The following is a 21329-nucleotide window of genomic DNA, read 5'->3' as shown; positions in this document are numbered from 1 at the left end:
ATCAAACTCGGGTCAGACCTCCAAACTATTCTGACTCGCGTTGCTATATCTTTTCCGACTGATCCGACTTTCGGTTTTCCGAAAAACGTCCCGGGACCACCGGAAAAATCCCATAGGCGTAACATTGGACCAAACTTTGTAACCTCATAACTCTGCGTCAGACTGTCACACAGACTTCTAACTGGGCTCATTTAACTCAGACTACCTAACTGCCAATAACTGATGAGCTTTTAACTTTCTGGCCCCGCCCTAGCAACCACTTTTAGACCTTAGAAACCGTCCCATAGACTTCCATTGCAAATGACTGTCATTGACTTTACATTGGGTCAAACTTTGTGAGCTTATAACTCTGCATCAGACTGTCATACAGACTAATGGCTGAGCTCATTTAACTCAGTCTAGCCAGCAGCCAATCACTGATGGCCTTTTAACTTTCTAGCCACACCCTAACAACCAGATACTGCACCCTAGCAACTGTCCCCATAGACTTCCATTATAAAGGCCCAGATTGATATCATCATGCTGCAGTGTTATAGAGACATGGGGGTTGTTTTTAACTGCTCATACTGGCAAGAAGCTTTGATACATCATCAGTCTAAGCTGTCAATCAACTCCATAGCAACAAAACAGACTAACCTAGCAACGATATAACAGCAGCTATATCTCAGCATCAGAACATCGTAGAGAAGCGGGGAATGGCTTGATTGACTCATGCTATCACACCATAAATCCTATATGGTTCACATGCTAGCAATGACTAGCAACATGCTAATTCATGCTGGAATAATGCTAGTAACATGCTAATTCATGCTAGTAACATGCTAATTAATGCTAGAATCATGCTAGTAACATGCTAATTCATGCTAGAATCATGCTAGTAACATGCTAATTCATGCTAGAATCATGCTAGTAACATGCTTATTCATGTTAGAATCATGCTAGTAACATGCTAATTCATGCTAGAATCATGCTAGTAACATGCTAATTCATGCTAGAATCTTGCTAGTAACATGCTAATTCATGCTAGAATCATGCTAGTAACATGCTAAATCATGCTAGAATCATGCTAGTAACGTGCTAATTCATGCTAGAATCATGCTAGTAACGTGCTAATTCATGCTAGAATCATGCTAGTAACATGCTAATTCATGCTAGAATCATGCTAGTAACGTGCTAATTCATGCTAGAATCATGCTAGTAACATGCTAATTCATGCTAGAATCATGCTAGTAACATGCTAATTCATGCTAGAAATATGCTAATTCATGCTAGAATCATGCTAGTAACGTGCTAATTCATGTTAGAATCATGCTAGTAACATGCTAATTCATGCTAGAATCATGCTAGTAACATGCTAATTAATGCTAGAATCCTGCTAGTAACATGCTAATTCATGCTAGAATCATGCTAGTAACATGCTAATTCATGCTAGAATCATGCTAGTAACATGCTAGTTCATGCTAGAATCATGCTAGTAACATGCTAATTCATGCTAGAATCATGCTAGTAACATGCTAATTCATGCTAGAATCATGCTAGTAACATGCTAATTCATGCTAGAATCATGCTAGTAACATGCTAATTCATTCTAGAATCATGCTAGTAACATGCTAATTCATGCTAGAATCATGCTAGTAACGTGCTAATTCATGCTAGAATCATGCTAGTAACATGCTAATTCATGCTAGAATCATGCTAATTCATGCTAGAATCATGCTAGTAACATGCTAATTCATGCTAGAACCATGCTAGTAACGTGCTAATTCATGCTAGAATCATGCTAGTAACATGCTAATTCATGCTAGAATCATGCTAATTCATGCTAGAATCATGCTAGTAACATGCTAATTCATGCTAGAATCATGCTAGTAACATGCTGAATCATGCTAGAATCATGCTAGTAACATGCTAATTCATGCTAGAATCATGCTAATAACATGCTAATTCATGCTAGAATCATGCTAGTAACATGCTAATTCATGCTAGAATCATGCTAGTAACATGCTGATTCATGCTAGAATCATGCTAGTAACATGCTAATTCATTCTAGAATCATGCTAGTAACATGCTAATTCATGCTAGAATCATGCTAGTAACGTGCTAATTCATGCTAGAATCATGCTAGTAACATGCTAATTCATGCTAGAATCATGCTAATTCATGCTAGAATCATGCTAGTAACATGCTAATTCATGCTAGAATCATGCTAGTAACGTGCTAATTCATGCTAGAATCATGCTAGTAACATGCTAATTCATGCTAGAATCATGCTAATTCATGCTAGAATCATGCTAGTAACATGCTAATTCATGCTAGAACCATGCTAGTAACATGCTAATTCATGCTAGAATCATGCTTATTCATGCTAGAATCATGCTAGTAACATGCTAAATCATGCTAGAATCATGCTAGTAACATGCAAAATTAATGCTAGAATCTTGCTAGTAACATGCTAATTCATGCTAGAATCATGCTAATTCATGCTAGAATCATGCTAGTAACATGCTAATTCATGCTAGAATCATGCTAGCAATATGCTAATTCATGTTAGAATCATGCTAGTAACATGCTAATTCATGCTAGAATCATGCTAGTAACATGCTTATTCATGCTAGAATGATACTAGTAACATGCTAGTTCATGCTAGAATCATGCTAGTAACATGCTAATTCATGCTAGAATCATGCTAATAACATGCTAATTCATAGTAGAATCATGCTAATGACATGCTAATTGTTCTATCTATCTATCTATCTATCTATCTATCTATCTATCTATCTATCTATCTATCTATCTATCTATCTATCTATCTATCTATCTATCTATCTATCTATCTATCTATCTATCTTTTCATACTTTTTAAAACTACTTTAAACTAAATAAACTATTACCAACAGACTTTCACAAGCCAGCCTCAAAGTTTGTCCTCAAACTTTAATAATCTAGTTCTTCTTCTTCTTCTTCTGAGACTAATTTCTAAGTGTATCTCCTCCTAGGCCTTTCAAGCTACATACTTCAAACTTTCGTCAAACCTTCGAACTGGTCTGACTCGGGTTGCTATATCTTTTCTAACTGATCCGACCTTGGGTTTTCCGAAAAACGACCCAGAAAAATCCCAAAAGTCCCATTGACTTAACATTGGGTCAAACTTTGTGAGCTCATAACTCTGCATCAGACTGTCCTACAGACTTCTAACTGGACTCATTTAACTCAGTCTAGCCAGCAGCCAATAACTGATGACTTTTTAACTTACTAGCCACTCCCTAGCAACCACTTACAGCACCCTAGCAACTGTCCCATAGACTTCCATTGTAAAAGACTCCCATTGACTTAACATTGGATCAACCTTTGTGAGCTCAGAACTCTGCATCAGACTGTCCTACAGACTAGAGTCTGGCCTCATTCAACTCAGTCTAGCCAGCAGCCAATCACTGATTACCTTTAAACTTACTAGCCACTCCCTAGCAACCAATTTCAGCACCCTAGCAACTGTCCCAGAGACTGTGACTAGCTATTCTAACACACGCTAACAGTTTTAACATCCTACTGACATGCTAATCTTGCTAGAAAGGTGCTAGCAACACGATAGTGACATGCTAGTCATGCTAGTAACATGCTAATTCATGCTAGAATCATGCTAACAACATGCTAATTCATGCTAGAATCATGCTAGTAACATGCTAGTTACATGCTAATTAATGCTAGAATCATGCTAGTTACATGCTAATTCATGCTAGAAACATGCTAATTCATGCTAGAATCATGCTAACAACATGCTAATTTATGCGAGAAACATGCTAGTAACATGCTAATTCATGCTAGAAACATGCTAGTAACATGCTAATTCATGCTAGTAACATGCTAATTCATGCTAGAAACAGACTAGTAACATGCTAATTCATGCTAGAATCATGCTAGTAACATGCTAATTCATGCTAGAATCATGCTAGTTACATGCTAATTCATGCTAGAAACATGCTAACAACATGCTAATTCATGCTAGAAACATGCTAGTAACATGCTAAATCATGCTAGAAACATGCTAGTAACATGCTAGAATCATGCTAGTAAGATGCTAATTCATGCTAGAAACATGCTAATTCATGCTAGAAACATGCTAGTAACATGCTAATTCATGCTAGAATCATGCTAGTAACATGCTAATTCATGCTAGAATCATGCTAATAACATGCTAATTCATGCTAGAAACATGCTAATTCATGCTAGAATCATGCTAATAACATGCTAATTCATGCTAGAAACATGCTAGTAACATGCTAATTAATGCTAGAAACATGCTAGTAACATGCTAATTCATGCTAGAATCATGCTAGTAACATGTTAATTCATGCTAGAATCATGCTAGTTACATGCTAATTCATGCTAGAAACATGCTAGTAACCTGCTAATTCATGCTAGAATCATACTAGTAACATGCTAATTCATGCTAGAAACATGCTAATTCATGCTAGAATCATGCTAATAACATGCCAAATCATGCTAGAAACATGCTAGTAACATGCTAATTCATGCTAGAAACATGCTAGTAACATGCTAATTCATGCTAGAATCATGCTAGTAACATGCTAATTCATGCTAGAATCATGCTAGTAACATGCTAATTCATGCTAGAAACATGCTAATTAATGCTAGAATCATGCTAGTAACATGCTAATTCATGCTAGAATCATGCTAGTAACATGCTAATTCATGCTAGAATCATGCTAGTAACATGCTAATTCATGCTAGAAACATGCTAGTAACATGCTAATTCATGCTAGAATCATGCTAGTAACATGCTAATTCATGCTAGAATCATGCTAATAACATGCTAATTCATGCTAGAAACATGCTAAATCATGCTAGAATCATGCTAGTAACATGCTAATTCATGCTAGAATCATGCCAGTAACATGCTAATTCATGCTAGAATCATGCTAGTAACATGCTAATTCATGCTAGAAACATGCTAGTAACATGCTAATTCATGCTAGAATCATGCTAGTAACATGCTAATTCATGCTAGAATCATGCTAATAACATGCTAATTCATGCTAGAAACATGCTAATTCATGCTAGAATCATGCTAATAACATGCTAAATCATGCTAGAAACATGCTAGTAACATGCTAATTCATGCTAGAAACATGCCAATTCATGCTAGAATCATGCTAGTAACATGCTAATTCATGCTAGAAACATGCTAGTAACATGCTAACTCATGCTAGAAACATGCTAGTAACATGCTAAATTATGCTAGAATCATGCTAATTCATGCTAGAATCATGCTAGTTACATGCTAATTTATGTTAGAATCATGCTAGTTACTTGCTAATTCATGCTAGTAACATGCTAATTCAGACTCGGCTTTTCAAGCCACCATAAAGTTTGTCCTCAAACTTTAATATCTAGTTATTCTTCTTCTTCTTCTTCTTCTTCTTCTTCTTCTTCTTATTCTTCTGAGACTAATTTCTAAGTGTATCTCCTCCTAGGCCTTTCAAGCTACATACTTCAAACTTTCGTCAAACCTTCAAACTGGTCTGACTCGGGTTGCTATATCTTTTCTAACTGATCCGACCTTGGGTTTTCCGAAAAACGACCCAGAAAAAAACCCAAAAGTCCCATTGACTTAACATTGGGTCAAACTTTGTGAGCTCATAACTCTGCATCAGACTGTCCTACAGACTTCTAACTGGACTCATTTAACTCAGTCTAGCCAGCAGCCAATAACTGATGACTTTTTAACTTACTAGCCACTCCCTAGCAACCACTTACAGCACCCTAGCAACTGTCCCATAGACTTCCATTGTAAAAGACTCCCATTTACTTAACATTGGATCAACCTTTGTGAGCTCATAACTCTGCATCAGACTGTCCTACAGACTAGAGTCTGGCCTCATTCAACTCAGTCTAGCCAGCAGCCAATCACTGATTACCTTTAAACTTACTAGCCACTCCCTAGCAACCAATTTCAGCACCCTAGCAACTGTCCCAGAGACTGTGACTAGCTATTCTAACACACGCTAACAGTTTTAACATCCTACTGACATGCTAATCTTGCTAGAAAGGTGCTAGCAACACGATAGTGACATGCTAGTCATGCTAGTAACATGCTAATTCATGCTAGAATCATGCTAACAACATGCTAATTCATGCTAGAAACAAGCTGACTCATGCTAGAATCATGCTAGTAACATGCTAGTTACATGCTAATTAATGCTAGAATCATGCTAGTTACATGCTAATTCATGCTATAAACATGCTAATTCATGCTAGAATCATGCTAACAACATGCTAATTCATGCTAGAAACATGCTAATAACATGCTAATTCATGCTAGAAACATGCTAGTAACATGCTAGTAACATGCTAATTCATGCTAGAAACATGCTAATAACATGCTAATTCATGCTAGAAACATGCTAGTAACATGCTAGTAACATGCTAATTCATGCTAGAATCATGCTAGTAACATGCTAATTCATGCTAGAATCATGCTAGTAGCATGCTAATTCATGCTAGAAACATGCTAGTAACATGCTAATTCATGCTAGAATCATGCTAGTAACATGCTAATTCATGCTAGAAACATGCTAGTAACATGCTAATTCATGCTAGAAACATGCTAGTAACATGCTAATCCATGCTAGAATCATGCTAGTAACATGCTAATTCATGCTAGAATCATGCTAGTAAAATGCTAATTCATGCTAAAATCATGCTAGTAACATGCTAATTCATGCTAGAATCATGCTAGTAACATGCTAATTCATGCTAGAAACATGCTAGTAACATGCTAATTCATGCTAGAATCATGCTAGTAACATGCTAATTCATGCTAGAATCATGCTAATAACATGCTAATTCATGCTAGAAACATGCTAATTCATGCTAGAATCATGCTAGTAACATGCTAATTCATGCTAGAAACATGCAAGTAACATGCTAATTCGTGCTAGGATCATGCTAGTAACATGCTAATTCATGCTAGAATCATGCTAGTAACATGCTAATTCATGCTAGAATCATGCTAATAACATGCTAATTCATGCTAGAAACATGCTAGTAACATGCTAATTCATGCTAGAAACATGCTAATTCATGCTAGAATCATGCTAATTCATGCTAGGATCATGCTAGTAACATGCTAATTCATGCTAGAAACATGCAAGTAACATGCTAATTCGTGCTAGGATCATGCTAGTAACATGCTAATTCATGCTAGAATCATGCTAGTAACATGCTAATTCATGCTAGAATCATGCTAATAACATGCTAATTCATGCTAGAATCATGCTAGTAACATGCTAATTCATGCTAGAATCATGCTAATAACATGCTAATTCATGCTAGAATCATGCTAATAACATGCTAAATCATGCTAGACACATGCTAGTAACATGCCAATTCGTGCTAGAAACATGCTAGTAACATGCTAATTCATGCTAGAATCATGCTAGTAACATGCTAATTCATGCTAGAATCATGCTAGTAACATGCTAATTCATGCTAGAATCATGCTAATAACATGCTAATTCATGCTAGAAACATGCTAATTCATGCTAGAATCATGCTAATAACATGCTAGTAACATGCTAATTCATGCTAGAAACATGCTAGTAACATGCTAATTCATGCTAGTAACATGCTAATTCATGCTAGAAACATGCTAGTAACATGCTAACTCATGCTAGAAACATGCTAGTAACATGCTAATTCATGCTAGAATCATGCTAATTCATGCTAGAAACATGCTAGTAACATGCTAATTCATGCTAGAATCATGCTAGTTACATGCTAATTTATGTTAGAATCATGCTAGTTACTTGCTAATTCATGCTAGTAACATGCTAATTCAGACTCGGCTTTTCAAGCCACCATAAAGTTTGTCCTCAAACTTTAATATCTAGTTTTTACATAAGCTTGATGGGCAATATATATTGTGCCTCCAAAAACTATTATACACAGATTACTGGGACAAGCTTAAATGACAAAATAACATTTTCTGCTACTTATTCAATAATAAGGCACATAAAGTATTTTCTAAACAAATTTATAAAGTAAATACAGTATCAGGATTGTATTTATTAAAGATTTTGAGTTAGTTGGCTCTATTTTAATGATCTAGACACAAAGTCTAAAGCGCATGGTGCAAAATCATTAAGGGTGTGTCCGAATCCACTTTTGCTATTTTAAGGATGGAAAAATACAGTTTCCGCCCCGGTGCATGGTATAACAGGATTGTGCTTATTCTCTTAATGAGTCATGGGTGTGTTTTGAGCATTAGGGTTGGGCGATGTCGATGACTAATGTGAAACATCGCAATGGACGATGGCATCGTCGTTGTCATAGGTGGCGGTGAATTATTATTTATAAAAATTAATTAATTCATAACGAATTAATTATTTATAGCCTACCGTTTCAACTACCTGACCCGCATGGTCTCAGTTTTACCCATAACCATTCATTCATTCATTTTCTTGTCGGCTTAGTCCCTTTATTAAGCTGGGGTCGCCACAGCGGAATGAACTGCCAACTTATCCAGCATTTGTTTTTATGCAGCGGATGCCCTTCCAGCCGCAACCCATCTCTGGAAAAATACCCATAACCAAATCATAAATAAATAAAGTTACACACAAATTACCACCTGTCAATCACTTTTTCCACAGGAGTCTGGCATAAATAGGCAGATCTGTTTCGTTATAATGGCATCGACAAACTTGGTTCGTAAAAAACGTCATTTAAAACGAAGACGTATTAGTGCAATCATCTGCAGCACGAAGATAAAGATAGAGTCTCCTCCATTCAGCCTCTTTACTTTCTCTTTATTTTACATTTACACTTTACTCCTTTACTTTCGTGGATAAGGAAACAATGTGCACTCCACTGAAGACATCCATCAGCCTGCATATTTAATTTTGTTTGTTAAGCGCAAAGATTTGTTTCAAAACTATTTCTAAATTCAGTTCTAATGTCCAGCAAACAAATAAATGAACAATAATAATGAAGTGTGGTCAAAAAACAGTATATCCAAACACGCATCCTATTCTTATGCCCCTATGGTCCAAAACCCGACAGCTAGACAAATCTAAGCTTGCTTTTATTAACACAAATCTAAATATAATAAATACTACTACTAATAATAATAACATTAGATAAAAGCAAGTTGTCATGAATAAACTGAAAAAAGCAGGAAAATTAGGGTTGTGTTAGTCTGAAAATAACAACACATCACGCCAAACACGTCTTGCGCCAGGTGTATGATAGGACCCAATGAGATGATATGCACTACTAGTCAAAAGTTTGGGGTCAGTTTTTTCCATGTTTTTATTTTTATTATTCTGTTCATCAAGTCTGCATTTATTAAATGTTAAAAAAATTGTTAAGTATTTATTACATTTTTAAATAACTGCTTTCTCGTTCTATGTAGTTTCAAATCAAATTATTACTCCAGTCAGTATTGCTTTTCTAACTATTACCATTAACAATAATAACAATAATAATAATAATAATAATAATAATAATAATAATAATAATAATAATAATATTATATTATTATTATTATATACTGTGCAGTGGGTAGCACAATCGCCTCACACCAAGAAGGTCGCTGGTTCAAAATCCCGGCTGGATCAGTTGGCGTTTCTGTATGGAGTTTGCATGTTCTCCCCGTGTTGACAAGTTTCCTCCAGGTGCTCCACTTTCCCCCATAGTCCAAAGACATGTGGTATAAGTGAATTGAATAAGCTAAATTGGCCGTAGTGTATGTGAGTGTGTGCAAGAGTGTGTGTATGTGAGTGTGTGCAAGAGCATCCGTTGCGTGAAAAGCATGTGCTGGATAAGTTGGTGGTTCATTCCGCTGTGGCGACCCCTAATTAATAAAAGGACCAAGCCAAAAAGAAAATGAATGAATGGATAATAATAATAATAATAATAATAATAATAATTAATATTAGAGTGATTTCTTAAGGATCATGTGACTCTGAAGACTATAGTAATGATGCTGAAAAATTATCTTTAAAAATCACTGAAATAAATTATTAAATTAAATGATAAACTACTTTTGAAGTTATTTTATAGTGCAATAACATTGCACAATTGAAAATTTTTTACTGTATTTTTGATTAATTAAATGCAGCCATGGTAAGCATAATAAGCTTATTTTATAACATTATAAAAAAATTATTTTGACCCCAAACTTTTGAATGGTAGTACTGTATATATGCATGCTTTTTGTGGGAGGTGATTTTGTGTGTGTTATACAGATGTACTTAGTCTCTTTATTCATTTTTGTTAACCTCCCTAGCTGCTGCGCAGGGTCGATTTCCTGCAGGAAACAAAACATATTCTGGAAGTGGGTAACCATGCACATTATACTAAAGCCTATAAGCAGTTTCACAAGCGTACCATCCAAACCAAAACCAACTGTAAACAATTATTTAGATTTCTTTCTCTGCTCTGCTCACATTAGTTTCTACAGAGTGCTTTAACAGATAATGACAACTTACTACAAGATTGCTGACAATCATAACACACTACTGAAACATTTTAAACCCCAACAAATCTTTGTAGACAGCTAAAATGCACACTTCGTTCCCCGGATAAGCTCATGTAGCATTTTGATGAACAATACATCCCACGTGTCCTCCACCTCTAGTGCAAGTTCACAAGTGAGTTGTTTCTGCATATAAGATACTGTGTAACCAGAAGTTGTTTTATTTTTTGCTTTAACGTTTGAGTTTCTTTCATTAACATTTTCATAAATCAAAATCCACCAAAGACCACAGTTTCCAATTAAAAATAAAAATAAAATAAAAAAGAACTGTTCTCTTGAAGAAAGAAAAGTCACATGCATTTTAAATTTTACTTTATAGAAATGTGTAATAAGTCAATAAGTCAAAGCACCATGTTTAACACACTTCCAGTTTCTTACCAAGATTTATAATTGAATTTCATGATAATAGTATAATAAAGCAAGGATACTGGCTTTTAAATCATTTTACCTTTTCTAATAAAATACTTGGGCAAGACTAGCAAATAATCCAAATGGTTACATAACATGATTTAATTCTGACCTAGTGTCAATGATTTGTATATACAAAATCTAATAAGCGAGTGTATTTATGTAGAGACAGGTTGTCATTTTAACATCTGTCCTCCATGTGCAGGGACTGGCAGAATATATATTTTTGTAAGTGCCTGCACCTCTGTATTCAGTCTTTCCACCCAGCAGACTCCAGAACTCCTTGGCCAAACGGTTGTCTGTGTTGATTCCCTCTTCTAGCACCGTGACCTGTGAAGCTTTGCAACCCAGATCTCTCTTTGTCTGGATGTACTGAGCCATCTCTGAGCCCTGAAATAGACATATAAAACAATATAAGATGGGTTAATGCTAAAAAAATACATTCAAGAAAATATCTCTGCTTTATTTTTTGCTGTTATCTATCAATCTACAACTCTATTGTAATGTTGTGATATTACCGTAATTAAACTAGAACCCCTGCAATAATTTTTTTTTTAAGTGTATGAGTCCTCTTAAGGTCATCTATAAGGTAGCATGCTCCAAAAAATGAAAAAAAAAATATGATAAATGCATTTCAAAACATTAGTCTCTCATTTCTGGTCATTTGAATCATGGCGTAACCTTGAGCTTCAGCTTTTCATCAAATCCTCTAACCAAATAGTTTCTAAAGCATCCCGACTCCTACATTTTACATAACGCTAAAACAACTGCTTATAAACCTCACTGCCAAGGAGAAGAATACATAAGCAAGTATTCACAGTTTTTACACTGAACATCATTTGCATCACAGAAAATCAGCTTTCAGTAGTAATTGTTCCACATTTAATCTAACGTTACATTGTGTGAATATGAAAGGCAAAGGTCTCTAGATTACGCTTATTTTATGCTTATTATCATGCTTTTTATCATGCCTTGATTTTAATTATTTTATTAGGAGAGTAAGGCCATAGTGCAGTGGAATAGTTAATATTGTGTATGCCTCCCATGAGCTTGGAGGACTGCATCCATACATCTCTGCAATGACTCAGTTCATCAAGATTCTTTAGATTCATCTTCAATGCCTCCTCCATCTTACCCCAGACATGCTCAATAATGTTCATGTCTGGTGACTGGGCCAATCCTGGAGCACCTTGACCTTCTTTACTTTTAGGAACATTGATGTGGAGGCTGAAGTATGAGAAAGAGCGCTATCCTGCTGAAGGATCCTGCTTTTATTTGTTGCTCTTACAACTGGGATAGACGACAATAATTTTGTTAGGTAGTATATATATATGTGTAAAATTATATATATATATATATATATATATATATATATATATATATATATATATATATATATATATATATATATATATATATATATATATATATATATATATATATATATATATATATATATGTATACAGTATGTACAGTATACGTATATGTATATATATATGTATATGTATATATATTTATATAATTTTACACATATACTGTATATACTACCTAACAAAAGTATTGTCGTATTGTAATTATATATATATATATATATATATATATATATATATATATATATATATATATATATATATATATATATATATATATATATATATATATATATATATATATATATATATAATTCAATTTTTTTGATTATTTATTATTATTATTTTTAACTTAACTGATAAAAATAAAGCTAATAAAAATCACTGCCTTTGAAAGCTCTAAAATGCTACCTTTGGAGTCAGTAGCTATGCTTCCATCCAAATGTGTGAAACTAACTCATGCGCAAAATGAATATATCATAAGGCATTTGCGAATAAAGCAAAGTGTCAATGGATTTGCTCTTTAGTGTTTGGACTTTCAGCAGTGAAATTTAAACTAAATTAACCCGAACTGAATTTCAACTCTGAAAACAGGGCTGACACAGTTTCAATTTACTAGAACTTCTATATTAAGCTGCTTTGACACAATCTACATTGTAAAAACGCTATAGAAATAAAGATAAATTGAATTGAATTTCCATCCAGTGAGTCAAAAGAGAGGAAAATGGAAATCACAAGCTGGGAGAAACCACTGTGGGCTCTTTTATAATAAATAACTTGTGCCTCTGAAGACAAAGTCGAAACAATTTTAACACATAGTGGCTTTTAAGGCGCAATTTTGCTCTTTGTGAGAGCAGCCATTCAAGACAGTACAGAAAGCAGGTAATAAGACTGAACCACTTTAATGACAAACATTGGCAAAGGGATTTTACAATGACCAAAACAACATTTCAGATGTTTTACAATATGGTCTGTCTACTGAATTGCACATTAATGCCATTCCATCGCACCCATTTTTGTGTGCCTATCATAGTTTGTGCACATTTTTTTCTTATCAGATAAAACTGTTACAGTACACTTCTCATCAACTTGTTCATAAGCATCTTGGCATTTCCATTAAGGATTCTTTATGCAATATTTAAAAATGTGCGCAATAAATAGTTGAATGGAAACATAGCTAGTGTAAAGTAATCAACAGCAAATATCCAGCACCTGCTTTCAGATAGAGCACCATTTATTACACAGAGCCATAGTTCACTGAAAGCAACGCAAATATTGTACAGTATGTGATATAATCATGCACAGTTAAATCACAGATAATTATTTTGCGACACTGAAAGTGGTTTGAGTAGCTTTTCAGTAATCTACAAATCTGTGTAGTAAATCCTGCTACTGTACATCTGAAAGCATGTGGAAATACCACATTTAATAAATTGATTTTACTCCAAACTCACTTAATAACTTTATCGAATGTTTGAAAAAATTATTTTGCACTAACATTGCTTTTCAGACTACATCCATTAAAAACTGCTAATTTTTCAAAGTATCAATTAAACATATTACACTATTATATACATAATTAATAATACAACAATGCTGGATGTTACTTGTTCTCCTTTATTAGTGTCATTTGAACATTCAAATATGCTTCTTTCATCTCATTTTTGTTATTACCTTTGCTTTTTCAATGACATTTGCAAATTCTCCACTCCAGAAGAAACACTGTTTGGGGGTGATGAGCAAGTAGCAGTCTCCACTGTTCAGAGAGTTGGCTGTTGGTTCAACCAGACGCACCTGAACATGTCTGCGGCCTGCATAAATTAATAGCAGTGTTAAAAGCAGAACATGCACATCAAGTTAAAACTTGTACTAATTTTTTGTGTGACCCTTGACCTCTATACCTTTAATGTGGATGAGCATGAGCTTGTGGAAAGGCACAGCACCGTTGTTAGTCACAACCTCAGTAGACTTCACACTTCGTAGGTTGACTTTCTTGAAGTTTTCTTTACTGGCCAGACCCGCCAAAGCTGTGTCTGCCAAATTTGAGTGTTTGGCCACTGAAAACATTTACAAAAAGCATTTTTAAAATCCAAATTTTCATATGTGCATCATCATCAAGATTAGCTGATATTACATTAGCAAACATACATAGCTGTTTCTTTGATGAAAAAGGATAAATGGTTAAAGTAAATTATGCTCTTCAATATTACATTTACACATATGTTTACATTTATATTGAATATTACACAAGAGACTACTTCCAATAACAAAAAAAAAATCATATGTAAGATATTCTTTATTAACACCACCTAAACACATTACCCTAAAACGTAATGAATGTCTGATTAAAAAAGTCCAGTAAAAAGTGTCAAGGAAGAATACTGTACAATTCAAATGTTCACATTCTGAGCTTTTACACTACATTTAGTGACTGTTTAAGCCAGAACATCAGTTTTTGTTTCAAAATGGCATATTTAAAGGAGTCCTATTATGCTTTTTCACCTTTTGAACTTTAGTCAGTGTGTAGTATGTTTGTCTGGGTATAAAAATTGTCTATAAAGTGGACAAATTCCACTTCAAAGAGAGTTACTTATTTTTTAAAAACTTTTAGAACTACAACTAAAAACTACAACTAATCACTAAAAACTACAACATTGTTTCTCCAGGATTTATGATGTCACAAACCAGCTCATTAGAATTATAATGATTTTGGGGTGGGGAAAAACAACAATAACCTTACCACTCTGGTATGATTTTCAATATCCATGCATGCAATTGTTCTGTGCGATCCTCCTGATCAATATTCTTGACGCAAATTAATTATGCTGTGAAATATCTGATTCTCAACTAAGAGTAAGAAAACATGTTTCTAGTTGTTCACAATTCTTAAAAATGATCATATTAGTTGATTCATGATGGCTAATAGATACTGCCATGCTAGTGGAGATTAGAGCTGCTGGATTTACACATAAATTCATAAACTTTTCCCGAATTACATGAAAATGAAGTGGCTGTTAAACTAGGAAAAGAAAAGAGTAAGTGCTCTAGTTATATAAACAGTGTTTATCTGTTATGATGCTATTTGATGATGGTCAGTCATCTTCCACAACACTTGTTGACTCCAACTTGCCTAAACACACCTGCCTGGAAGCTTCAAATATACCTAGTAAGACCCTGATTAACTTGTTCAGGTGTGTTTTATTATGGTTGTAGGTAAAATCTGGAATGTGATGACCACTTGTCTAAGCTGCTTGCCAATCACAACACACTAGGACAGCTAGAGAATTACAAAACATTTTGTTTTTTGGAAGAATGGCCTTCATCAAACTCAGAATTAACTGAAAGGTATTGTAATAATGTAAATTATGTGAAAAAAATAATGTGTTTTTCAAACCACCAAGCATGAAATCATCTTCTTACAGTGTTTCTCAACCAATTTTCCTGGAGGGTCACCAGCTCGGCACATTTTCCATGTCTACTTAACCAAACACACCTGATTCTAATCATCAGCTAATTAGCAGAGACTGAAAGACCTGCAATGGGTGTGACAGACAAAAAAGACATTCAAAACATGCAGTGTTTGTGAGCCTCCAGTATCGTGGTTGAGAAACCCTGTTCTAGTACACTCTTAAAAACAATATAAAGACTTTCTACAAGAGTATAATATGACCCCTTTAAATTACACATAAAGCAGAAGTTGCTGCAGACTTTATTTCAGAAGGATGACATCTTTTCAACTGGAATGGAATTTTGAATAGGGGTGGGGTTTTATATTTTCACTCCACCTCTTATCTTTCACACACAGCAAATTAATGGTTGGAGGGGTGTGGCTAAGCATATTTCACCTAAGCTGTCATCATCATAGAAGGACTGCCATTCCAAAGTGGAAGCAAATGTATACTACCTGACAAAAGTCTTGTCGTCAATCACAGTTGTAAGAGCAACAAATAATAACTTGACTTATAGTTGATCATTTGGAAAAGTGTCAGAAAGTACAAATACTGCAGAAGACCTATTGGAACATGCATGGAACCAAGATTCTAACAGAAATCAGTCAAGTTTTGTGATGGAAAAATCATGGTTTGGGGTTACATTCAGTATGGTGACGTGCGAGAGATCTGCAGGGTGGATGGCAACATCAACAGCCTGAGGTATCAAGACATTTGTGCTGCCCATTACATTACAAACAACTGGAGAGGGCAAATACTTCAGCAGGATAGCGCTCCTTCTCATACTTCAGCCTCCACATCAAAGTTCCTGAATGCAAAGGAGGTCTAGCTGCTCCATGATTGGCCAGCCCAGTCACCAGATATGAACATTATTGAGTATGTCTGGGGTAAGATGAAAGAGGAGGCATTGAAGATGAATCCAAAGAATCTTGATGAACTCTGGGAGTCCTGCAAGAACGCTTTCTTTGCTATTTTAGATCACTTTATTAATAATTTATTTGAGTCATTGCAGAGATGTATGGATGCAGTCCTCCAAGCTCATGGACATCATACACTAATTCTTTTTCCACTGCACCAAGACTCTATACCGTGCATTATTTCTATTAGGTGACAAGTCTTTTGTCCAAGCAAATTCAGACCTTACTGTTTCAATAAAATCATTAAAAATGGCAAGGCATGATCATATTTTATTTTGGTAAAATAAGCATAATCTAGAGGCCTTTGCCTTTTATATAAGCCACTTCTGATACCAAATGAACAACTTGAAGTCAGGTAATTATTTGTTGTTCCTAAAACCTGGATAGGCGTAGAGTAAAACAAACATTCCATGAATTCAAAACAAAACAGACTTACTCCGCTCCATTTGTATCCTTTTGGTCTCCAATGAGGCCACATTGAGTCTCTGCTCAGTGTAAGTCTGCCTAAGGTCATCTCGTGCTGCCAGGGCACGAAGAGGGTTTCTTGAGCTCTTTGCTCGCCTGCAGGGCCGCACTGAACGCTTGTGTTCCTCAACTGCAGATGCTAGTCTGAAGTTAACAAAGAATACATCCATTTTTTGTCTATGACTCACTGTTCAGCTTTCAAAAAGTTTGTGTTTTCAGATGCTGATTTTGATATATGGGAATTAGATACATACAAAACAATGTGTGTATTTTTACCTATATAGTATGGCTGCATAATAGGTCTCTTTAAAAGAAGGTAACATTCTTGCCATCCTCAAGACCTTCATTAGACACCGGGAACAAATTACTATATATATATATATATATATATATATATATATATTTATATATATATATATATATATATATATATATATATATATATATATATATATATATATATATATATATATATATATATATTTATATTTATATATATATATATATATATATATATATATATATATATATATATATATATATATATTTATGTATATTCACACACACACACACACACACACACACACATATACACAGTTGAAGTCGGAATTATTTTATCACTAGCAAGGCTTTGGACAATGTCCTAAATTTAGCAAATCTTTCTAGCAGCATACCTCACATGTTAGCTTCAAGCTTTCAACTTTCTCACAAGGGAAACTTCAAAGCTTTGTTAAGCCAACACCCAATTTACATCAAACTTTACTCTTAGAGCTGTTCTTGGTGTCTGATGAAATTTTGACGAAAGTGTTACCTGCTTTTAACTAAAAAAGTTTTTGGTATTCAGGCCAAATTGCAGCCTATAGTTCATTTAATATTTTAAGCCCGAGATCAGTTCAAGGATAGCTCATACAGAGATCCAGTTGATATGTATAACCTTCTATTAGGCTTGTGCCGGTATTTGGTAATGCGATAAATCACGGTAATGAATATGCACGATATTGTTATCGCGGGCACTTCAAAATACCGTGAAAAATAATAGATCCGAATTTATATTCTTAGAACGCGCCTTAGCTTATTTTCCATCAACCGCTTGAAGAAACACTGCGTATATGCTGCGCAGAACTGATGCGCACTCTGATGTAAACAATCCCCACATGTAGAAGCCCTGTATGCGCACCGCCGCTGCCACCGCACTATAATCCTCACACGCAGGGGCGGACTTGCCATCTGGCAGACCGGGCACTTTCCCGGTGGGCCGACGTACTTTTTGGGCCGGGCTGATCATCGTCTTATGATTTGATCGGCCCATAAAAGGCTTAGCAGCCTATCGTTTTTTTCTGCCTTATTGATTGACGCTGCTGTGATCTGTGACTCTCTGAAAGTAGATGCTTTTTTTCCTGGACAGACAGACCGGGCCAGTCCATGTGACACTCTGCAGCCAATTGGCTCTTTTCGGTATTGACATTGGGCTCGCCCAATCACAAACTCCTATTTTGGACTCCGTGTGAGCGTGCGTCGTCTGTGTGTATTTGTCAAAATAGTCGAGAGTCAGAGAGAAGAAACGCAAGGGAGGCGCAGAGAAATCGCGGGAAATACACCGGCGTTTCATTTAGCGATTCTGAAAAGTTCTCTGTTCATTCTAGTACACGGCTAAAAACGCAAATCACGTGACCACACACTCTCTGCCCAGAGCTCCAGCCACTAGTTCAGCGGGTAAGCATAAACCCCAGGTGAGAGTATAGTGCATGTCAGACAGTTCATCTGCTGGGTGATCTCATCTCACTATAGTTGTTAAACGTGATATTGAATTCATCTTGTTGTCTCTATCTAACAATTCTTATGTCTTTTGAATCACTTGTTCTCAGTTAACTGTTTTGGCTGAGTGCAAAGATAAGCTAATATATTAATTTATGTAACCACATACACTGATTCTGCACATTGACTGATTGCTAACCTTTATCGTTTAAATTTAATGTACGTTATACTGTTATAATGGCCATTATTGGTTATTAAAACTGATATTCTGCAAAAGAGACAGTGTAAATCAAATATCAAAATGAAACAAATTTGACTTATATTATGTTTTTATTGTTTAGATAGTGAAACAGCAAGCAGGATGAGGTGAAAGGTTAAAATGTAACACTGTTCCCTTTGAAGATTTACCCATGCATTAGTAGGCAGTTTTTGTTATGTTTATTATTGAATAAGCTAAATTGACTGTAGTGTATGAGTGTGTGTAAATGAGTGTGTATGGGTGATTTCCAATATTGGGTTGTGGCTGGAAAAGCATCTGCTGCATAAAACATGCTGGAATAGTTGGCAGTTCATTCCACGATTGCTGATCGAAGACGGTTTCCCTTTGCACATTCACTTTGATATAATTGCTCAAGTTTACTTTTATATTCTGTATTGTTTTATTTATATTTATTTGTATTTAAATGTTTGAAGTACTTTTAGTTAATTAAAAAGTTATTAAAGTTACTAAGTTGACGAAACTGAGGTTTTTTGTGTTTTTTTACCTGTTTCTCTAGTAAAATTACAATATTGTGATAATACCGTATACCGTGATAAAAGCTCAATCAATTAATCGCAGCATGAAAATGTGATACCGGCACATGCCTACCTTCTATAAATGCATATTTATAACATATAGCACAAAAATCAGATAAGAACCGTATCTCACTTGGGTGTATTTGACTGAATGATGCTGAAGTCTTCTTCTTCATCCAGCAAGACACTGGAGCTCAGAGCAGTGGGTGATAAGCATCTGTAGAAACGCCCAAATGTCTCCTCATCATCAAAGGTCATCACCTCTTTTTCTTTCTCTTCCATCACCTCGATTGTGGAGTTCTTTGGGCCCAAATTGCCTGCATATTAAGCAAAAAGAGAAACAGATCACTGAATACAGTTATAATATGTATAAACACATTGTTACTGGAGCAATTTAAATGAATAACCTTTATTATGAAGTTTGTCCAGGAACGACTCTAGTTTGTCTAGTCTTTTATCTCCCTCAGCATCAGGACGCGTGGAGATTTCTGTCCAAGAGATGTTTCCAGACATGAAAGAACACCACTTGTAAAGACAATAGCCTCAGCAATATATCACTCTGGCATGTGAGTACTTAAACAAGGTCACAGAAAAATCACAGAAACTGATACCTTCCAGTGGTTTGACTGGTGTACTGCTGCAGGCTTTTTTGCTGAGGATGATGGGAACATCCTCTCTGCTGGGTGACACCAAGCCTGATAGGAAACAGATGTGTCAACATGAAAATGTATCACAGCTTGAGCTACAGAATGCACACTCAAACCTGATGTTCCATTTTCAGAGATCCTGATAATCGTAAACGGTTTAACATGGTTTGTGCAGTGAGAAGTTTCAGCACTCTACATAAAGCTTAATATTTAGCTAAAAACCAGAGAATAATTAGTTTCTGACCTCTTTTAGCCATTCGGCCAGCAACAGAGAATTGTGTGGAGTCATTAGAAGCTCCTTTGCCTTTAACTTTCCATTGTTCCTCCTTCTCCTGTAAGATCTTCATTCGCTCAGCCAAAGACATCTTTGGTTCCACATCTGCAGAAGACTTCTAAGGGGAATAAGAGGAGAGAGAAAACTTGAATCTGTTCCAGTCTGAGTATCTTCAGAGTATTTTCCAGAATAAAAAACACCAACTGCATGTTAAAACCATTTGTAGAGACTAGGGCACCACACAGTTGCTAAACATCCTCCAACTGAGAAATAAAGTCAAGTAAACTAACATCGTAATATGAGGGAAGGGAATATGCACTTATCAAATTAAAACAACTTAAACTCCACTTTTCAAGAGCAATAACAGTTACAACCATTTACTTTAAAACTGTGTGTTGTTGGTCTGCAATCTACTGACAATCAAGAGAAACATTCTTCTTTGTCTTGCTCAGGCGGTTCCAGTCAGTCCTTTGCAAGATTTATGGTGTTCACACGCAAGCTACAAATATCTTTCCAAAGAATTTGCAGGGCCTGAAATGGCTGGATCCATTAAACAGACAAATAGTTTAAGTGGTTTATTCACTTCAGCCATCATGATCTAAAGGGAATTTTAATTAGATGGACCAGCATGTGGATAAATGACATAAAACCACAAAGAGAATTTAAATGTAGGGCTGATGCAAGAACTCAAGT

General features: G+C 35.3%; 1 protein-coding gene across 2 annotated transcripts in view; it reads right to left on the bottom strand.

The window, feature by feature from the left end:
* The window catches only part of svild (supervillin d), a 169158-nt gene that overhangs the window by 44762 nt on the left and 103067 nt on the right, over positions 1 to 21329 (bottom strand). For both annotated transcript variants that reach the window (XM_056470009.1, XM_056470010.1), the window contains exons 9-16: positions 20607 to 20754; positions 20327 to 20410; positions 20123 to 20203; positions 19849 to 20032; positions 17137 to 17309; positions 14236 to 14391; positions 14009 to 14145; positions 11206 to 11353 (exon numbers count right to left, since the gene is read on the bottom strand). In XM_056470009.1, the coding sequence (XP_056325984.1) occupies positions 11206 to 11353; positions 14009 to 14145; positions 14236 to 14391; positions 17137 to 17309; positions 19849 to 20032; positions 20123 to 20203; positions 20327 to 20410; positions 20607 to 20754 (1111 nt within the window). The remainder of the gene's footprint in view (positions 1 to 11205; positions 11354 to 14008; positions 14146 to 14235; positions 14392 to 17136; positions 17310 to 19848; positions 20033 to 20122; positions 20204 to 20326; positions 20411 to 20606; positions 20755 to 21329) is intronic.

This window comes from Danio aesculapii, chromosome 12, assembly GCF_903798145.1.
Source record: "Danio aesculapii chromosome 12, fDanAes4.1, whole genome shotgun sequence".
Classification (NCBI taxonomy): domain Eukaryota; kingdom Metazoa; phylum Chordata; class Actinopteri; order Cypriniformes; family Danionidae; genus Danio; species Danio aesculapii.
The sequence above is the reverse complement of the archived record's forward strand: the minus strand, read 5'-3'. Positions and strand labels throughout refer to the sequence as shown.